This window comes from Scyliorhinus torazame, chromosome 11 (assembly GCF_047496885.1).
Source record: "Scyliorhinus torazame isolate Kashiwa2021f chromosome 11, sScyTor2.1, whole genome shotgun sequence".
Classification (NCBI taxonomy): Eukaryota; Metazoa; Chordata; class Chondrichthyes; order Carcharhiniformes; family Scyliorhinidae; genus Scyliorhinus; species Scyliorhinus torazame.
In genome coordinates this window covers 130538533-130560607 of record NC_092717.1, presented here as the reverse complement: position 1 = coordinate 130560607, position 22075 = coordinate 130538533, and the positions used below count along the sequence as shown (strand labels likewise).

Here is a 22075-nt window from a genome sequence, read left to right as displayed (position 1 = left end):
GCTTGTACAGGTCCCACCTTCCCCAGAATGCGCTCCAATTATCCAAATACCTGAAGCCCTCCCTCCTACACCATTCCTGCAGCCACGTGTTCAGCTGCACTGTCTCCATATTCCTAGCCTCGCTATCACGTGGCACCGGCAACAAACCAGAGATGACAACTCTGTCTGTCCTGGCTTTTAACTTCCAGCCTAACTCCCTAAACTTGTTTATTACCTCCACACCCCTTTTCCTACCTATGTCGTTGGTACCAATGTGCACCACGACTTCTGGCTGCTCGCCCTCCCCCTTAAGGATCCTGAAGACACGATCCGAGACATCCCTGACCCTGGCACCCGGGAGGCAACATACCTTCCGGGAATCTCGCTCGTGACCACAGAATCTTCTATCTATTCCCCTAACCATTGAATCTCCTACAACTATTGCTTTTCTATTCTCCCCCCTTCCCTTCTGAACCCCAGAGCCAGACTCAGTGCCAGAGACCTGGCCACTAGGGCCTTCCCCCGGTAGGTCATCCCCCCAAACAGCTTGTTTTGAAGGGGAATGGCCACGAGGGATCCCTGCACTGTCTGCCTGTTTGTTTTTTTCCCCCTGACGGTAACCCAGCTATTCTTTTCCTGTACCTTGGGTGTGGTTACCTCCCTGTAACTCTTCTCAATCACCCCCTCTGCCTCCCGGATGATCCGAAGTTCATCCACCTTCAGCTCCAGTTCCCTAACACGGTCTTTGAGGAGCTGAAGTTGGGGGCACTTCCCGCAGGTATAGTCAGCGGGGACACCGGTGGTATCCCTCACCACCCACATCCTACAGGAGGAGCATGCAACTGGCCTAGCCTCCATCCCCTCTTACCTGACAGAATATAGCTGCCCTGTGGACTAACTAGATCTCCGCCCTCCGACTCTGCTCCCAGTCAGCTACACTTTCTGTAAACTCCTGGCTCTCTTCTCACTCTTTGCGGAAATGTCGGAAACAAAATGAAAGGAGCACCTTACTCCCGCCTCACCTAACTCCCTCGGTCACCAAACTCTTACTATAGCACTCAAAATGCACCAAATTCAGCACTCCCTCGGTCACCAAACTCTTACTATAGCACTCAAAAAGCACCAAATTCAGCACTCCCTCGGTCACCAAACTCTTACTATAGCACTCAAAATGCACCAAATTCAGCACTCCCTCGGTCACCAAACTCTTACTATAGCACTCAAAATGCACCAAATTTAGCACTCAGTGCAAACAAAGTCTGCACTGTAGGGGATCACTTTTATACTGTGAATCTAGCCTCTGAAAACTGGCCTAATCCAATTAACTAATTAACAAGCTCCAGCTGCAAGTGCCTACAAGTAGAGGCCTGTTTAAAGCTGATTGAAAATTCACCTTCTTCTAAACCAAACAGCAACTTTTAAGTTAATTAACTAAATAAAAGAAAGACTAAACTTTGGATAAAAATGAAGCCTTATACTCCCTCGGTCACCAAACTCTTACTATAGCACTCAAAAAGCACCAAATTCAGCACTCAGTGCAGCACAGTGGGCTAATTTAGGGGGGATGCCATTTACGGTAACGAGGGATAGGTTTAGGTATTTGGGGATTCAGGTAGCGAGGGAATGGCCGGGACTCCACAAGTGGAACTTAACAAAGCTAGTGGAGGAGGCTAGGGAGGATCTTAAGGGCTGGGATACACTGCACTTAACCTTGGCAGGGAGGGTCCAAGTGGTGAAAATGTATATTCTGAGGTTCTTGTTTATCTTTCAAGCTCTCCCGATCTTTATACCAAAGGCCTTTTTTCGGAAAGTGGACACGATCATTTCTGACTTTGTATGGGCGGGGAAGGTGCCGAGGGTGGGGAGGACCCTGCTACAGAGGCAGAAGCAGCATGGAGGGTTGGCGTTACAGAACTTTCTTCATTATTATTGGGCAGCGAATGTGGACAAGGTGCGGCGGTGGTGGGAAGGAGATGGGGTAGAGTGGGTTAGGATGGAGGAGGAATCTTGAAAGGGGTCTAGTTTGAGGGCTATGGTGATAGCAGCGTTGCCAATGGCTCCGAGTAGATATTCAAGAAGCCCGGAGGTGCAGTCCACAGTGAAAATATGGAATCAGCTGAGGAGGCATTTTAGGGTGGAAGGGATGTCGGTGCTAACGCCGCTGTGCGAGAATCATGAGTTTGAGTCGGGGGGGATGGATAGTGTACACAGGAGGTGGAGGGAAGTGGGGCTGGTCAAGGTGAGGGATCTGTATTTGGAGGAAGGATTTGCCAGACTGGAGGAGCTAAGGGAGTGGGTAGGGCTGTCGAGGGGGAGTGACTTCAGGTATCTGCAGATTAGGGACTTTGCGCGAAAGGTCTGGAGGGGGTTCCCTAGATTGCCAGGATACACCCTGCTGGAGTGACTGCTGCTTCTGATGTGGAAGGGGAGGGAAGAATTGGGTATATACACAAGTGGCTGGGGGAACAGGGGGGCGAGCGGGTGGTGAAGATCAAAGATAAATGGGAAGCGGAGTTGGGAGGGGAGATCAATTGGGGAGCATGGACTGAGGCACTGCTTAGGGTAAACGGGATCTCCTCATGTGCAAGGAGGAGCCTGATACAGTTTAAGGTGGTGCACAGGGTGCATTTGACTCGGGCGAGAATGAGTGGCATCTTTCAGGGGGTAGCAGATGAGTGTGAGAGGTGTGAGTGGGGGCCAGCGAATCACGCGCACATGTTTTGGGGTTGAGAAAAATTGGGAAGATTCTGGGCGGGAGTGTTTGCAGTCTTAGCCAGGACAGTGGAGGAGGAGGAGGTGGACTCGGACCCTTTGGTGGCGATATTTGGGGTCTCAGAGAAGCTGGAGCTCATGGAGAGGAGGAAGGCTGATGTATTGGCCTTCGTCTCTCTGATTGCACGGCGGCGAATTTTGCTGGAGTGGCGGTCGGCATCGCCACCGGAGGTAGCGGCTTGGTTGGGTGACCTGTACGACTTCCTGCAATTAGAAAAGATAAAGTATGAGTTAAGAGGCTCTTTAGGAGGGTTTGAGAAAAGATGGGGGATGTTTGTGGCCGTGTTTGAGGGGCTATCCGTCGCGGGGAAGGGGGGGGGGGTGAAAAAGGGGAAAAATCTGTACAGACTGTGTAGTTGATTGTAGGGAAGCATGTTTCCTGGGGTGTTTGTTCGCTGTAACCTATTCTGATATATGTTTGCAATAAAATACATTTTTTTTTAAATGGGGAAAATTCCCCAGGGCTGGAGGAAGAGCTGATAAAAGGAAGATGATTATGGATGTCAGAGGCCTATCATTACAGCAGAACATCAGTGCCTTTAGGAAGTGCACCCAGTGTGATCATTTTGGACTGCTTCATCACTGACCTTCCCTTTGCCATAAACTGGAGTAGATCTGATTGCTAATGGTCCCACATTGATCAGATCCATTCACAACTCATCTGATAATGAAACAGCCCATATCAACTCACATCAGGACCTGAATAATGCATAAACTTAGGCTGACAAGTGGCAAGTAACTTTCAAGCCATGTGTGTGCCCTGCAATTTCAATATCCAACAAAAAGGCCTAACCTCCTCCCTGTATCCTTGAATGGCAACATAATTGTTGAGTCCCATACCATTTCTATTTTGAAGATTGCTGCTGACCACAGGCTTAACTCGATCAATCATGTTGACAAGAGCAGTATAGAGGCTAAATACTCTGCAGTAAGTGCCTTGCCTTGTGACCTCTCAATGTTTCTCCATTATTTACAAGACGATTATCTGAAATGTCTTGGAATACTCACCCCTTGCCTTGTTGGATGTAGCTGCTGTTACGATCGCAGACCAGACCTCAACAATGGCCAGGATACTGAACAGAAATTCTCATATTTGATTTTAATTTTGTAAGACTGTGAGGAAAGGATATTTCACTCCAACAGTGATTAGATGAAGAAATAGGGGTATTGTTTATAAAAACAAACTTTATTCCTAACACAGTCTTAAAATCTTTAACATCATACCAGAAATGGCTTACAATTATCCCTTAAATATTAATACTCAATACTGTGAATACAATACCCTTAACAGCTATCTTTATTCTCACTTAAACAACAAGAAAAAAAACATCTCAGCTCTCAATCCACTTTAACTACCAATGGTACATCGGAATACTTGCTTTACAGAAATGTTCTTTGAAAAAGGGAGATCTCTTGACACTGCTTGAAAGAAAAGATCTGACTCCTGTCAAACCCATGCAGAAACTCTGGCTGCATGTCTTCAGAGCTGTTCCTCAGCTTGTTTCAGCTCTCCTTTATTCTCAGACAGGTCTGCACTGTTTTAAAGACTGTTAACCTCTTTTAACTGAGCTGCAGAGAGAGCAAACTGTTCAACCACTGGACACAGATTCATTCAGATCAGAACTGAACTGCATTCTGAAAATGCCTGACGCCTTAGCTCCACCCAGCAATAACATCACCTTACAAAGTTGAAATCTATTTAACTCCACAGGGAAACCCCTTAATCAAAACAAAATGTCATTAGCCTAAGCTTCTTACGATGGTCTAATTGCACCCCTGGCTCCCAACCTTTCAAACCAAGGTTCTTTGAAAACATGACTGCAGCAGTCACACACACACTAACCCTTATTGCACCAAATACCTATAATACAATGCATTTGAATTTCCTATACTCATTACAATGCAAGAAGGCTTAAAAAGCTTAACACCATCCAGTACAGTGCAATCCATTTGATTGATACTCCAGTTAATGGACTCATGGTCCACTCCCTCCAAAATAAGCCTACTGCAGTTCCAGAATACGGCTGAAAACTGAACAACAGCTACTTTGCAAGTTTACTTCTCCAGCATCACCCAATCAATGAACTTTACAATCAAGAAAGACAATAGCACCTGCAGGTTCCCCTCCATGCCACATAGCATCCTCTCTTACATCAATATTATAATTTATTCATCTTGTAGGAATCAAAATCCATAAATTTCCACCAAAAAATAGTGTGGAATTATAATCAATACAAGAGCTGCAGCAATTCAAGGAGAGATCCCTTCACCTCTTTTCCAGATAAACTTGTAAAGGCAATGAAAATTATACCATTGCCAGTGTCAGCCACACCCCAATAACAAGTTTAAACAAAGGGTGCTGGGAAATCTGTATCTTGCTCATTGGTGCCTAAAACTATCTTTTTCTTGCTGCCGTGACCACCAGGAATCAAATCTATCTGTTCACAAGTTAGCTGTTCAACCCTATTGCCATAGGCTGATTGGAAATAAAATAATTTGCCATCAAAAATGGTTCAGAATGATTTATGTGTTAGTTCGGTTGTAGCACATTGCTGCATTCTGTTGCTGCAGCCATAACCTGTTAAACTGCCTACATGAAGCTCTAATCCTTCCACCCAGGGGAACCTTCTGCAGAACTGCACCAAGCTTTTCTCTCAACAACTAAAATTTAAATGTTTACTGAGCACAGTGCCCACATTTTCTCACCATTTTAATTAACTTGGTGGAATCAAAAAGTGTCTAGGATTTCCATGGTCTTTCTTTTTCTCCCCCTTTGAGTTAACGCATCTTGGAGTTATAATCACCATATTGTCTAATTCAAGTGGCAGTAAATCTTCAGTACCTAACTCTTGTTAGCACAGGGCTAAATCACTGGCTTTGAAAGCAGACTAAGGCAGGCCAGCAGCACGGTTCAATTCCCGTAACAGCCTCCCCAAACAGGCGCCGGAATGTGGCGACTAGTAACTTCATTTGAAGCCTACTTGTGACAATAAGTGATTTTCATTTAATTTCATTTTCACGGATCAGGGTTTTGGGTGAACCCTTAGTGTCGATGCTTGCCAGTGAAACTACAGGCACAATTTAACCACCATGTAGCGCCTGATGCAAATCTCGGGAAAAGGCATAATCGAGATTCACGCCTGGAGCGAATAAATTTACTATCTAACTAGCCCTTTCCCGATGGCGAGTTCCAGATCTCGGCCAAATATGGCGAGCAGATCAGAGGATGCCCTCACTGTGCTTGTGGCAGACCAGCCGGCCAGACACCGGAGAAGATGGCAACAGCGCCAATGCAGGCTGGAGGTGGCATCCCATGTGCAGTGGGCTGCTGCATACCCTGAAGACCCGGTCAGCCATCAGGCCAAGGAGGAACCCAGAGGGGGACCCCAGCGACAGCTGATGGATGTTCAGGCGTCGTTGGGATCTTTCGAGGAGATGACGGACAGCATGAGCTGCAGGAGATTCTGTCGCCTGTGCCGCGTGAATGAGGAGGTCTCCAGCTCCCAATGGCAATGAAGGTCATCACAGTCCTGAACCTTTATGCAACCGGTTCTTTCCAGATCTCGAGCAGGGACTTATGTGGCATTTCCAAGCGATAGCCCACAAATGCATCTATGAGGTCATGGATGTCCTTTTTGCCTGGGCCGCATGCTATATCAACTTTGAGTTGGACCAAGCCCACCAGTTGCCCGGGCTGCAGGATTCTCCGCCATTGCTGGGATGCCCCAGGTCTACGATGTAATTGATGATACATATGTTGCCTTGCGCACACTGGGGCATCAGAGAGTCCCCTTCATTAACAGGAAGGAGTTCCACGCCATGAGTGTTTAACTTGTGTGCGACCATCACCTCCGGATTAAGCACATGTATGCATGTTTCCCAGGGTGCATGCATGACAGCTACATCCTGGGACACACGGAGATCTCCGGCATCTTCAAGGACCACCCCACATTGACGAGTTGGCTCTTGGGGGATAAGGGTTATGCACTGAGGTCCTGGCTGATGACACCAGTGCAGGGACTGAGACAGAGACCCAATATAACAAGGCCCGTGTTGCCGCCCGTGCTGTCATTGAGTGGTGCATCGGACTGCTCAAAATGCGGTTTCAATGCTTGGACCGCTCTGGCAGTGCACTGTAGTACACCCACCAGTGGGTCTCTTACTTTGTGGTGGTCTGTCCTTCCCTCCATAACCTGGCACACCAGCGGGGCAACATGCTGGAGGAGGAGGGACATGCAGCCTTGTCTGAGGAGGAGGAGCCGAATCAGGAGGGGATGATGGAAGAGCCCGGGGAGGAGCCCCTTGAGGAACTGAAGGATGGAAGACAGGTGGCAGCAAATGCCCGGCATGCCCGGAGGACCACCTGCTTCTCATAGGAGGAGGCTTTGTCCGTCAGCTCACCGCTTCCCATGCCCCCATTCCCCTCATTCCTCCATTCCCTTCCTTCCCCTCCTTCCCAATTCCCTTCCTTCCCCAGTCTCGTCCTTCACCCCATTCCCCTCCTTCCCCCTAAATCCCCTCCTTCCTCCACCCCCATTCCCCAATCCTCCCACCTCGACTACCCTGTTCCATCCTCCCAAGGTCTGTACAACCTCACCCCAGGGTGTGGGGCCTGTGACAGCACTGTCAAAGAATCAATATACAAGGTAGGAAAGTGATGATCACTCACTGTGAGGTACGCTCTGATGCTCCTCAGTTATTGCCAAAGTCTGACTCTTGTCTTTCTGCTGATAGCCGCTCACACCTATTTTCTGAATGGGGTCTGCATCAGGGGTGTTTGATCTCAGACCACTGTGCCCGGGGCGGGTGGGGTGGCGGGGGCAAGGGGTGGGAGAAGCGGAGGGCAACAGGAGGTGGGGGTGCAGGCAGGTCTGCTGTGAAGATTAATGCGACAAAGGCTTCACATGTATAAGGTGTAACTTATTTTAATAGTGAACAGTGGACATTTCATTCCCCCGAGCTAGAGATAGTACCCCCCCCCCCCCCCCCCGCCCACCCCCGCAGTCCCCGCTCAGTGATCCTCAATCTTCTTGGTCTTACGTGGTCTGCTGAAAATCTAGATATATCCCCAGTTTGCACATCTGAGGTGGAGGCAGCCTGCTGCTTTCCGTACCGTGTGGCCTTTGATGCCCTTGGCGAATGTCCTCTGGAGGATCTGGAGCCGGAAGCCCCGGCCGGCTTACCCATGTCATTCTGAATCAGACTCCCATAGATGTTCTGCCTCCACCTGATGTGCGTCAGCAACTGTGTGGTGCTCATCAGATTGTGTCCCAGAAGCCTGTCCACTAATGTCACCCACCGAGGTGTGTGTCTCTGAGTTGGTGGAAGGTAGGGATGACAGCTGTAACACCTTGATGGTGGTCTCCTTGGAGCTCGTCGCCAAGGTGTTCTCTTGGGTGGCAGGGGATGACTCCGGCTGGCTTGGCCTCATCAGATGGAGATCCTGCAAGAGAATGATGGACATGTGGTCAGTGAGGGAGAGGGATCATTTTGTCTGACATGATCAACTCACTTGAGACAGGTCACCTGGGTGAAGGGACAGTGGATCCTCACCTCTGCAGTGCAGGCCAACCTCGCTGTTGGTGACTGCTCTCTCCTCGGTCAACCCCGCGATTTCCGGGGCCTATTCCTCATGGGTGGGGGAGGACTCGGAGCTCCGGTACGCCCCCCCTCCCCCTTGTCTTAGCACTTTCCTTCTTATTATGGACTATCTTCGCCTGCGGGGACAAAGAGAGGGCTTTGTGAGTCGCATTCTTGATGGATGGAGGGGAGAGTGTCTATAGCAGTTGGCATGTGAGGGCACTGCACCTGGCCATGAAGGGGTTGTGCTGGGGAATGCCAGGGGGTTTCTGAGGAACAAGCATGAAGGGGGGGGGGGGTTGGGAATTTGTGAGGTGGCAGGTGGAACTGATGCCAGGAGCAAGGTGATAACTTATCCTTGCAGTTCGGGGGAGATCATTGGTCTTCTTCAGACATTGGATGCTGGTCCTCCTGGCCATGCTGCCCGCACTGACAACCACTGCGACTGTCTCCCAGGTAGTCTTGGTGACCCTTCTGCTGGTCCTCCAACCCCCTCAGGGGAACAAGATGCCCCATCGTGCATCAATGGTATCCAGAAAGCTGTCCAGGTCAACATCACCAAAGCGAGGAGCAGGTTTGCGTGCTGCCAAGCTTGTGTGTCTTGACTGGGAGTGAGTTGTGAGGGAGTGCTTAAAAACAGTTCCCCGTTGGTAGCGGTGAGAAGCTGAGGCACGGGTCTGGCGAGACAGCCAGTAATGACGAGATGCTCATGGGGCCTCATTTTTGGCACTAAGTGCCATTAAATACGAGCTGCGATCTCGCCAATGTGGCCGTCGAGAAACACCCCACCATTCGTGCGCAAAATGACACTTAAAAATGTTTCCGTTAAATCGCGCCCAAGAATTGTCATATAAACATGCCCAGTAACACCCCACAGTTATCCTTTGGTTAATCAAGTTCACAGGGTCAAATTTACCCCGCTAAATTGTGAGGTGTACTTTTGTAAACCACCTATCTTGAAGCAACCTGTTTAGATTAGATCATTTGGATTAGTTTAGGTCATTCAGAACACCCGATGAAAGATCGTCGTGGGGTTGAAACCTAACCCTGTTTCTCCCTCTCTCCAGAGATGCTGCTCCATTTTCCGTGCATTTCCAGCATTTGAGGTTTCCTTTCAAATTTCCAGCATGGGCAGTATTTTGCTTTTGTGTTAAGCGCCATTTCACAATCTTGGCGCTTTCGCCGTCTAAAGTCCACAACACCAAACACGACGAGGTGCAATGATAAATTCTAACGGAAAGGAGAAAAACACAAAACAGGCAGACGGAGTTTTTTTTTTAAAGTATGTTAAAGTTAATCTTAATTCTCCAGTAAAACCCAGCAATTAGAGACGGATAAACATTGCTCATTAGATTGGCAGATTAAGAGGAAGGGCTCCAACGGTATAAACTCATCATTGTGATTTGGTAAATGTTGATTTACGCCATATTTGCATAAGAGATGTAGCCGGGGATGATGAACGAGGAAAAGGGAGAGGAGAATGTGAACCTGGGGGACTTTATCGCACATGTGTGTACATTTCAGTATTGGGTGCAGGAAACATAAGTACAGCGCATATTTCCCAGACAGAGCTGGAGAATGGGACCAGCTAGGGAGCTCTTTCAGGAGCTGGTGCAGATACGATGGGCCGACTAGCCTCCTTCTGTGCTGTAAAATTCTATGCACTGACCATTTTTTAAAAATCCTCAGAGTTTGCGATGAGTGGTTTGATGATTTGAATGGTTGAGGTGTTTTGCTGAGGACGCCTTGTGTTGTGAGTGAGAAAGCTATTTTTCTGCCCTGCCGTAAAAAAACACTGCAGGTTCCACTCGGCACTAATAACGAGCAAGGATCAAAAGGCGCTGCCTGGCAACCGCATGGTAGCGCCTCGTCCCCTGATTCCTGGATGTGAGATTTCAAGTCCAAACAAATAGCCATTCTCCCTTTGGAGGCGCTGGCCATTCGGCTGATGGGCGCCTCAACCCAGCCTGCCCCAAGTTGCTAACGTCTGGGAAATGCACCCTCTATGGCCACCTGCCTGGTGCATGTTTCCTTTTTCCACACGGGTTCGTGGTGATGTGATTTTACAAGAAAAGGTGTGTTTAGAAATATGTTGATACATTATTATTGACTGATCGCCCAGCTGTTGCAATATTGACATATATCCTGAGCTCGAACTAGTAATGTGTTCACTGGTCAGATACGGAAAGGCTCCTTGGGTATGTACTGAAGATTTGATTTTAATGTGCGGCCGATCCTGCTGCTGCTGAAGAAAAGGGGAGGTGGGACGAGCAGCGCACCACACCCCCTTTCTCTAGCTATGGCTAACTCCCAGGTGCTAACCGCCTCTCTCGCCCGATTCCTCCGACGATACATTATTGCCGGTTGATCTGACTTATCGCTTGTGCGATCTCCTCTCTCTATATATATATAATTAACGAGGGGGAGGGGGCGAGAGAAAGAGGGACCTTTGGCGAGGTGCACCGTCTTCATTGACAGCAGCGAGTGAACGCAGGGGAAAATCCGTAAACTTAAAGAGAGCTCATGTGCTGAGCGCTTTCGCCCAGGAATATAAATCACACCAAAGGTGAGTATAAATTAGACATCTTATTCATCTTATGGCTATTCTCACCTTCATTTTTCGTTTGAACTTCCATCGTTGTTGACATTCAAAGTATTGCTCAAATAATATAAAATCTGTCAATGATGTTACACTAGTTTATAATTGTAATTGACACTATTTGATTTGACAATTGATTGGTTCCTTTATTTGGGCTGTATGTGTCAAGGTCTGATCTTTGCGCTGCTAATGATTGTGTATTATTCCTTCAAGCCCCCCCCCCCCCTCCTTTTTTTGATATATATATATATATATTGAAATGATCAGCACATCCAGGCTGACACAATAGACAGCAGCTTAGTGAACAGGCTGTTTGGGCTCCAGGCTGGGCACTTTGCGTTATCTCTGTAACCAGGGAGCCCCGATTCGATCGGGCGAACTCAAGGAAGTGACGTGAGTGTTATTTATGTATCAGGTCATTTTTTTTGCCTAAGGAAATATTCTATCATTCTTCTATACATTGCTATTTGCCACAGCAATACCCAGGAACAAGCGTCGCTGAGTCCCACACCGTCCATTTTATGGTTGCATCTGCCCACCTTTTCTCTGTTCCCGTGGACCACTTGGCTATATATTCAGATATAGTTTTAATTCCAGGGGGTGTTTGCTGTCGTTGTTGTGGTGTGATTTTTCAGTTTCGATTCGACAACTTATTGAAAATATGTCATCACATTAACAACCCTGCAGTAAAGGGCAGAGCGCCCAGCCGCCTGCCCTGTTTTGTGTTATGCTGCGGAGCTATTTGTAGAAAATGGCAGGGGAGGCTGCGATGGATCAGTGCTGCTCAGTTATTGAGAGGGCTGATATAAGAAACAAACGTGACATTAGAGTGGGACTTCGGTCACTCCAGATAGCCACACAAATCCGTGCGATAGATGTTGGCCGTTGCTAGATTGTAGTGCAGTATTAAAAAAAAAATCAGAAATATTCGGTTCTGCCCATATTTAATAACCACCCTGTGGACAGCTGTTTTAAATAAGGCCAAATCGCTTAATAACTCTTCATTCCTGAATGTAGGTTGGTGCTTGGGGTTTGATTGATTGTTTTGATGGGGATGTTGCTCAGATGGACGGTTGCAGTTTCAGGTTTCCATGTAGCCCTAACATATACACACAGACATATATATATATATATATATATATCTGCTCTGACATCTCAGCATCCTTAGAAGCGACCGAATGAGCATTTCGCAGAACTTGGGAGAGGGCGAGAAGCACAGATGTGCGGGGGGAGAATTGGGGGGATTGTAGTCTGCAGGGTGTGGGGCTGGACAGTGCAGTTGGGGCAGTTTCCCTCGCTCCCTATGGCAGTCAGGGTTCCCTCGCCACTTTAATCCCGGCTGCTGAGGGCCGGTTAGGACTCGCTCTTCCCCAAACTGGGATCTCTGCCTTCTCCACAAACCAGGCAAAGGGCTTTATTAAGATGGGATACAAACGACACCAGGGAACAGCGGCGCCACGTGCATGCTTTCTTTGGAACCCCAGAAGAAGGAAGATCTTTTTTCTTTTTGTTTTGGGAGAGAAAAGCGATATTTGATTTGATTTTGCCTCTCCACCAGTCTTCTGTGAGAAGGAGCCGCGCGCATGCGCCAGCCGAGGGCCCCGAGCGAGGTTCCCGCCGGTGTGACCGGGGAGGCTGCAGCTCCTCTCAGCCGGGAAGGTGGGCGCCTCATCGTGAGTCCCGCTCCGCCCTTCACCATCCAACGGAGGGGGGGGGGGGGTCTTTTCCAAATTGTAAGAAGAATGAGGTGGAAATGATTGTTGTGGACGGTGATTTAGCTGTTATTTTTCTGACTGTGTTACTCTGTGTGTGTGCTGCCCCTGGGTCAGTGTCCACAGCTCAAGCTGTCAATGGGTGTGCAGATTGCAACATGCACCTACACACGTGTATATGGAGCATGTGGAGCTCAATTCAATCCCGCTGTGTGTGTGTGTAAAGCTACTAATGTCTCTTACCGAGTGGGATTTCAGCCAGAATGGTGCAGCGAGTCAATAATGGGGATTTATTTTTGCGCTGCTCCTATTCGCCATCAGCGGCTATTCAACCTGGTGTGGCCTGCAGTCTCTCTCCTCTCTCCCCCCCCCCCCCCCCCCACAACAACCCGGAGGGGAATCTGCCTCCCATCTGTTGGTCCATGTGATTACATCAACCCAGACATTGCAGGAGGGTATCCCCCCTCCCCCGCACAAACACACATACACACTCCTTACTGCAAGATTGTACATATTTAAAGCCGGCTAGTTACAGGTTGGACCCTCCCTCCCCCCATGTCTTTTTACACATTTCGCAAACCGCGTACTAAAGAAGACTGACAAATCTTCCCATCGGAGCATTTCTGTCCAGGACATGGCAGAATGGTGCAAAATCTCTATTTTAGAACCGAGCGCAGAACATTCCCGCAATTGCTGTTGCTATTAGCGAGGAAAATCTGCAGCCCGGAAAGTGTATTTCTGTTGTGTCAATGATCGGAGGTGTTTTAATAATAATAATCATCATCTTTATTGTCACAAGTAGGCTTACATTAACACTGCAATGTAGTTACTGTGAAACGCCAAGCAGGGGGGGGGGGGGGTATTGGAAATTGGGTGCTTTCCATTGCTTCTACTTGCCAGCGCAAAATGAAAGCTCTTCTAAACACCCCCTCCCTTCATATCGTTTATATGCATTGTGGATCCAGCCAGTGTGTGCATCTGGGCGATTTGGTTTGGAGTTTTCAGAGAGCTGCGGTGTATGGCGGTGGCGGTGTCTTCAGTGTTCAGTCCCTGGACGGGAAGCAGGTTAGGGTTAGTGTGCACTTTGCTGAGCAAAAGTCGACTTCCCCAGTGCCAGGGAAGATGGCTGGGACACGGCTTCCCGTGCTGTGTGAGGCTGATGTCAGCTAGAATTGTAACTGATACCCTCTGCGGGAGAAGACAGGGAGGGAGGGAGGTTGTGTCCTTGGGATGAGAAACTGCGAATGTCTCTCCGCTCACGGATATTGGAAAATGAGGGAGCCATCCCATTAATTATTTCTATGTAACAGAATTAACTCATGGTCATTTCGCAGAGCAGACACTTAACGCTACTGAACCTAAGTAATGCATCAAGGGAATACATTCCAAAACAAATTGTCGCCGATCTCCTTTCACTCTGGGCGTCTATATAAGTATACTTTTCTTTTCCAAAATCGAGACTTTCGTTCTTGGTCAGTGCGGGCACGTCAATCATATTTCTAAAATATGATCCATTTTATTCATCAGCGAATCATACATAATACAGATAGCTCGGTTGAAAATTCTTGATGTGCTATATAGTGATTCTGCTTTGGTCATCCAGGAATGCCGCCGGACATCGGAGCTGCGATAATTGCAGATTGCTGTAAGATGATGGAGTGCAGAGCCCATATTAAACTGAGAAAAAAAATCATTTTCAATTAACTTCAGCCAAAAATCAAATAACACTCGCATGGACTGTAATTTTCAAATTATGATTGGATAACTATTACACCGAGAAACTTTCATTTAAACAGTCTGACTTGGTATTTCATTCCTACAGCTATCAAGCATAGCTAATATATCAAGAGGATGGGGGTAATGTAGTTCATACATTGTGCAATTTGCCATAAACTCCTACCCTGAAGGCGATAAGAGCATTCATACAAATGAAAAGTAATAAATAATGACGTCTAGGTAACAAGTTCTAGGTTCAAATTTACAGATTATAAATTTGGATTTAGTAATTTTCATTTTAAAGATCTGACTTACTAAGATGAACAACCATCTGGACATTAATAGGTAATTCACCATCCTGTATTGCTTATTGATCTCATTAAGTAAAATGTTATTCATTGGCCTCTGTTAACAGAAAACAAAATCTAAAGGTGTCGATCTTTAGCAAACCAATTTCTCGTTTTGATTTGTAGATAGATAGAAAAAACTGGACAGATAAGCAGGTAGACCGTTTCCAGATAGAGGCACGAAGAAAGGCAAATACATTTATAGATAAAGAAATAGATACACTAATAAGCAGATTGGTGGCTCCACCATTATTCACATTATGTTTCCATCTCCTGTGAGCTAATATAAAGATTGCACGTAACGTTAATTTGTTTTTAAAACATTTTAAAAATAAATTTAGAGTACCCAATTTTTTTTTTCCAATTAAGGGGCAATTTAGCGTGGCCAATCCACCAACCCCGCATATCTTTTGGGTTGTGGGGGTGAGACCCACACAGACATGGGGAGAATGTACAAACGCCACACAAACAGTGACCTGGGGCTGGGATTGAACCTGGGTCCTCAGCACCGTGAGGCAGCAGTGCTGCCACTACGCCACCATGCTGCCCTAATTTGTTGGTTTTATATTCAATTTAAAGTTTAAGATTTCTGATGGTGCCATCTCTATGCACATACTGACTCAGGGAAATTACTGTACGTTAAGGATAGTCCAAGACATAAATTATTGATATTCAGTAATCTTAATCATTACAGTATTTTCCTTTATTTTTTTGGTTGGTACATGCCAAAGATACTCAGCAATAGGCATTCCTCACAAGACACCTGTGTGATTGCTTTCAGCTGTGCAGAGGGTGTGAGGATCGACCTGCTGCCACTGGCAGCAGAGTTAAATGAAAATGAAAGCAAAATACTGCAAATGCTGGAAATCTGAAATAAAAGTAGAAAACACTGGAAAAACTCAACAGGTCCGGCAGCATCTGTAGAGAGCGAAAGAGAGCTAATGTTTCAAGTCCGTATGACTCTCCTTCGGAGCTAAAGCGAGGGAGAAATGGGGGAAAACTGACACTTGTTCTTATGTTTTGCTTTCGCAGAGCACTGATCCTTGTTCTGCCATTAACCCATTCTCCTATCTTACCTTTATGCCACACATTCATTAGTCTTTAACACTACAATTAACACTCACTTTGTCTTGTGCCCAAATATTTTTGTCAAAAATCTCTTGATCTACCACCTATCCCTGACCTACTTTACTCCAGCTGCTTCATTCCCTCCCTTAAGCAGTATAAAAATCCATCACATTTCTCCCTCTCTTTAGCTCTGAAGAAGAGTCACACAGACTCAAAGCATTCACTCTGTTCGCTCGCCACAGTTGCTGCCGGACCTGGTTTTTTTTCCCTTATTCTCGGTTTTTATAAAGGAATAGGTACTTGGTTTACAGGGACATGCTCGTGGAAAGCTTTTGGCAAATAAGGGTGGGCATGCAAGATAGCAAGAACACATTGGGTGGGTGAAGAAATTTTAGGGAAGCTGAAGTGGATAGCCAAATTTGAATCAGGGTAATTTTGTTCCCATAATGGGATTTTAGAGATGCAGCATAGAGAAAGAAATAATTCAGATGAGGAGTGGGTGGAGGATAAGCTGTAGACATGACAACAGAGTTTCAAATCCTCTGCAGTCACCAGCAGAATTACAGTGGGGTAAGACTTCAACCCAGCTGACAGATCAAGTTTCCAGGGTCAGTTCCAGAACTGTTTTTGGCAGGCTGCCAGCAGTATAGCTGCCTGCACCTGGGAGATTGCTTTTATAGAGAGAGGGGGGAAAGTAGCTGCAGGATTCAGATCCATGCACGGTAGTTTAAAGAACCTAGCAGTGTTTTTTTAAAATTCAAATCATAATTAACTTATGTGGTCCTGCACATCTGTAGTCCTAATCCTGAGATGATATCCTCATTTGTCATCTTAAAATGCTTTGCGGCATTTCTGTTCTGAATACCCATTGGGTACAGATCTTTCTAACATTCAATGTTACCAAGACAGTAACATTTGCGTTACTCAGTCGTGAGCAGCTAATTAAAATACTCCACCCATATTTTAACTGGTGTCGCCAACATCCCCCCCCCCCCCCCCAATCAGTTCTAATGAAAAACAGAATAAGTTCTTTGATACAGGAGATTTTGAAAAGGTGGATGGAATAGAGAAAACTTGAAAAGGGTGAAGCTAAAATCCTAAACTATGAAACAGACCGTAGAGGTTTGATGATTCAAGAGCAGGTACAATTCAGAGATGTTGGACAGGATCTTGTGGAGGTGAAAGGGGATATAGGGAGTTGGCGAGAGACCCACATCACTTCCTGACAGGAAGGGTCGCTGCAAGATATGCCATCCAAGCCCTCGAAAGGCCAGCCCTTGATCCCAGGGGGAGATTCCACTTGCTGAGAGGCAAAATACACTCAGAGGTCAACAGCTCTTTGTACTCAACCGTGCCACCGGACAGGCAGTGGTTGCTGCAAGTACAACACCCACCTGAGGCCTAGGATCAAAGAGGGACCCAGGGACAGGTGAGCAGTGGCAAGAGGGAGTCTATGGGAGAGGGAGGGGTTTCAGCAGCAAGGGCAGGGGGGCTTTCAACATCCCATCCCTCCCGCCTCTTCCGATGTTGGGTCCCTTGATCAAGAACTGAGTGTATTTGATCAAGAGACTCTGCTGGGACCTGCACATGCCATGTTAATAGGAGTGGCAGAGGAATGAGGGTCTTAAGTTGGCATTAATTGTCCACTTAAGGGTCTCAACTGGAAATGGGGAAGGAAGGCCGTCCATGTGTCTTCCTGCCCCAGACGTACTTGGGTGGAACTGAGTAGGTGACAGAGTCCCCATCCACCATCTTCCCACCCAATTAAATGTCCCCAACCACCAAACCTGCCATAAAAGGGCACACAATTCCGCTTGTTTAGAGGATGATAATGGAGAAGAGAGTGGATGGAATTTAACACAAATAAAGTGCATAGAATTCTGGGAAAATAGGGTGTTGATTTCTGCAGATATCAGAATCCAGAACTAGAAGGCAGAGAACAGGAGGATTATAAAAATCTTTTGTTCCGAGAGTAGGAAGATCTTGGAGACATGCAAAAAAAAGATGAGATTTTAAAAACATGGAGCAGGTTAGACAACGATCTTTGAGATGTGGCGAATGCCAGCAAGGTGATTTTCATGTCTGGACGACGGCCTTTGATAAATGGAAAAGATAGAAAGAAAGATTGCAAAGCATTTTGACACAAAATCAATTTCAATGAGTAGTTTTTGTTCATATTGGATAGATGGAATTAAGAAACCTTATTCTGCCCTCTAATATTTAGAAATGATTAAATTTATCCAGAGGACAACTGGCAATTTCCACATCTTTATTAAATGAAAAATTACTATTGCTTAACAAAGACTACTGCATAATTTAAGTAGAATTTCACTTTCTCCCTTGTATATGTGAAATACAAACAGCGAGTAAGTGCTTGTGTGAAAGTGAGGGGAAAATGGAAATGGAGAGTCATAGCATTCTGACTTAATGAGGATTTTCTTTCTGTCTGAATCATGTGACTATTAAAATGTTTTTAATTATCAGGAAAATTGAAAATTCCTGGTTAGAAAATTATTCAATTTGTTTTCTAGTCATGTGTTATTCATTTTTTTTGGAAAATCTTTTTTTTTAATATAATTTATTCAAGTTTTCAAACAAAATTTTTCCGTTTTACAAATCAACATAAAAGTAATACAATAACTGATAAATAACATTATTTAAATAATATAGTGAACTAACAAAGTGACAAAAAATAGTGCTCCCCCCCCCCCTTCCCCCCCCCCCGGGCTGCTGCTGACGATCTATTTTCCCTTAACGTTCCGCGAGATAGTTAAGGAACGGTTGCCACCGCCTGGAGAACCCCTGAGCCGATCCTCTCAGCGCAAATTTCATTCGTTCCAGCTTTATGAACCCTGCCATATCGTTTATCCAGGCCTCCATGCCGGGGGGTTTTGCTTCCTTCTACATAAGTAGGATCCTTCGCCAGGCTATCAGGGACGCAAAGGACAGAATATCGGCCTCTTTCACCTCCTGCACTCCCGGCTCTTCCGCTACCCCAAATATAGCTAACCCCCAGCCTGGCTTGACCTGGACCTTCACCACCTTTGAGATCACCTTTGCCACTCCCCTCCAGTATTCATCCAGTGCCGGACACGACCAAAACATGTGTGTGTGGCTCGCCGGGCTTCCCAAGCATCTCCCGCACCTGTCCTCCACTCCGAAGAACCTGCTCATTCTTGCTCCCGTCATATGTGCTCTGTGTAGAACCTTAAATTGTATCAGGCTAAGCCTGGCACACGAGGACGAGGAATTTACCCTACTTAGGGCATCAGCCCACAGCCCCTCCTCAATCTCCTCCCCCAGCTCTTCTTCCCATTTTCCCTTCAGCTCCTCTCCCAGCGCCTCCCCTTCATCTCTCATCTCCTGATATATTTCGGACACTTTGCCCTCCCCGACACATACCCCCGAAATCCTGGATCCCCTGTGTCGGGAGCAGCGGAAATTCCCTCACCTGTTGCCTCGTAAACGCCCTCACTTGCATGTATCTAAAGATATTCCCCGGAGGCAACTCATACTTTTCCTCCAGTGCTCCCAGGCTCGCAAATGTCCCGTCTATAAACAGGTCCCTCAGTTTCCTAATTCCTTGTCGTTGCCAGCTCTGGAACCCCCCGTCCATCCTTCCTGGGACAAACCTGTGGTTATTCCTGATCGGGGACCACACCGAGGCACCCGTCACCCCCCTGTGTCGCCTCCACTGCCCCAGATCCTTAAGGTTGCCACCACCACTGGGTTTGTGGTATACCTTTTCAGGGAGAGCGGCAGCGGCGCCGTCACCAGCGCCTTTAGGCTCGTTCCTTTGCAGGACGCCATCTCCAGCCTCTTCCACGCCGCCCCCTCTCCCTCCCTCATCCACTTACAAACCATCGCCACATTGGCGGCCCAGTAGTGGTCATTCAGGCTCGGCAACGCTAGTCCCCCTCTGTCCCTGCTACGCTGCAGGAACCCCCTCTTTACCCTCGGGGTCTTCCCTGCCCACACAAAGCTCATCATGCTCCTGTCTATTTTTTTAAAAAAGGCCTTTGTGATCAGAATGGGGAGACACTGAAACACGAAAAGGAACCTCGGGAGGACCATCATTTTTACCGCCTGCACTCTGCCCGCCAATGAGAGCGGCAGCATATCCCACCTCTTGAAATCCTCCTCCATCTGCTCCACCAGCTGCGTCAGATTAAGTCTGTGTAGAGTTCCCCAGCTCCTAGCTACCTGGATCCCCAAGTATCGGAAGCTCCTTTCCACTCTCCTTAACAGCAGGGCGTCTATTCCTCTTCCCTGGTCCCCGGGGTGTATTACAAAAAGCTCGCTCTTCCCCATATTTAGCCTGTATCCCGAAAAATCTCCAAACTCCCTCAATATCTGCATAAGCTCTGGCATCCCCTCTACAGGGTCCGCAACATATAGCAGTAAGTCATCTGCGTAGAGTGACACTCGATGCTCCTCTCCCCCTCTAACCACCCCCCTCCATTTTATAGAGGCCCTCAACGCTATGGCCAGTGGTTCAATTGCCAACGCGAACAGTAATGGGGACAGGGGGCACCCCTGCCTTGTTCCCCTGTGTAGCCGGAAATACTCCGATCTTTGCCGGTTTGTGACTACACTTGCCACTGGGGCCCCATATAGGAGTCTGACCCATCTGACAAACCCCTCCCCGAACCCAAACCTCCTCAACACCTCCCATAAATACTCCCACTCTACCCTATCGAATGCCTTCTCCGCATCCATCGCCACCACTATCTCTGCCTCCCCCTCCGCTGGGGGCATCATTGTCACCCCCAACAGCCGTCGAACGTTGACATTCAGTTGTCTCCCCTTTACAAACCCTGTCTGGTCTTCATGCACCACCCCCAGGACGCAATCCTCTATCCTTGTCGCCAGCACTTTTGCCAGCAGTTTGACGTCTACATTCAGGAGTGAGATAGGCCTGTATGACCCGCATTGCAGCGGATCTTTATCCCGCTTCAGGATTAGTGATATCTTCGCCTCCGACATTGCCGGGGTTAGTATCCCCCCTTCTCTGGCCTCGTTAAAGGTTCTCGCCAACAGCGGGGCCAACAGGTCCACATATTTCCTGTAGAATTCCACCGGAAACCCATCTGGTCCCGGGGCCTTCCTTGCTTGCATGTTCCCCAGTCCTTTAGTCACCTCGTCCACCTCAATTGGCGCCCCCAGACCTGCCACCTCCTGCTCCTCCACCCTCGGGAACCTTAGTTGGTCCAGAAAATGTAGCATTCCCTCTTTTCCCTCCGGGGGTTGGGACTTATATAGCCTCTCATAAAAGGTCCTAAACACCTCATTTACCTTCCCTGCTCTCTGCTCCGTAGTTCCCGTTTCATCCCTAACGCCCCCAATCTCTCTCGCCGCTATCCTCTTGCGAAGTTGGTGGGCCAGCAGCCGGCTCGCCTTTTCCCCATACACATATCTCATCCCCTGTGCCTTCCTCCACTGTGCCTCTGCCTTTCCTGTGGTCAGCAGGTCAAACTCCGTCTGAAGTCTTCGCCTTTCTCTATATAGTCCTTCGTCCAGGGCCTCCGCATATCTTTTATCCACCCTCAAAATCTCCCCCACGAATCTCTCCCTTTCTTTGCCCTCTTGTTTCTCCTTGTGGGCTCTAATGGAGATCAGCTCTCCCCTAACCACCACCTTCAGCGCTTCCCATACTATCCCCACCTGAACCTCGCTATCGTCATTGACCTCCAGGTATCTCTCAATACACCCCCGTACCCTTCCACAGACCCCCTCATCCGCCAATAGTCCCACATCCAGTCGCCAGAGTGGGCGCTGCTCCCTCTCCTCTCCTAGTTCCAGATACACCCAGTGCGGGCCATGGTCTTAAACGGCTATGGCCGAGTACTCCGTTCCTGCCACCTTCGTGATCAGTGCCCTACTCAGAACAAAAAAATCTATTCGGGAATATACCTTGTGGACATGGGAGAAAAAGGAGAACTCTTTGGCCAAAGGCCTAGCAAATCTCCACGGTTCCACTCCCCCCATTTGCTCCATAAACCCCCTAAGCATCTTGGCCGCTGCCGGCCTTCTTCCGGTCCTGGATCTTGACCGGTCTAGCCCTGGATCCAGCACAGTATTAAAGTCCCCCCCCCCCCCATTACCAGGCTTCCCACCTCCAGGTCCGGGATACGTCCCAGCATCCGCTTCATAAATCCCGCGTCATCCCAGTTCGGGACATATACATTTACCAGCATGACCTCCTTTCCCTGCAATCTACCACTCACCATCACATATCTGCCCCCGTTATCCACCACTATATTCTTAGTCTCGAACGGCACCCGTTTCCCCACCAGTATCGC

General features: G+C 47.7%; 1 protein-coding gene across 5 annotated transcripts in view; it reads left to right on the top strand.

Moving 5' to 3' along the window:
- The window catches only part of rgs20 (regulator of G protein signaling 20), a 369345-nt gene that overhangs the window by 165596 nt on the left and 181674 nt on the right, over nucleotides 1-22075 (top strand). The window contains exon 1 of one of the 5 annotated variants that reach the window (XM_072467766.1): nucleotides 10185-10406. The exons of 2 other annotated variants lie outside the window; for them this stretch is intronic. In XM_072467766.1, the coding sequence (XP_072323867.1) occupies nucleotides 10326-10406 (81 nt within the window). In that variant the 5' untranslated portion in view covers nucleotides 10185-10325. 2 more of the 5 variants (XM_072467767.1, XM_072467768.1) reach the window with 2 other exon arrangements.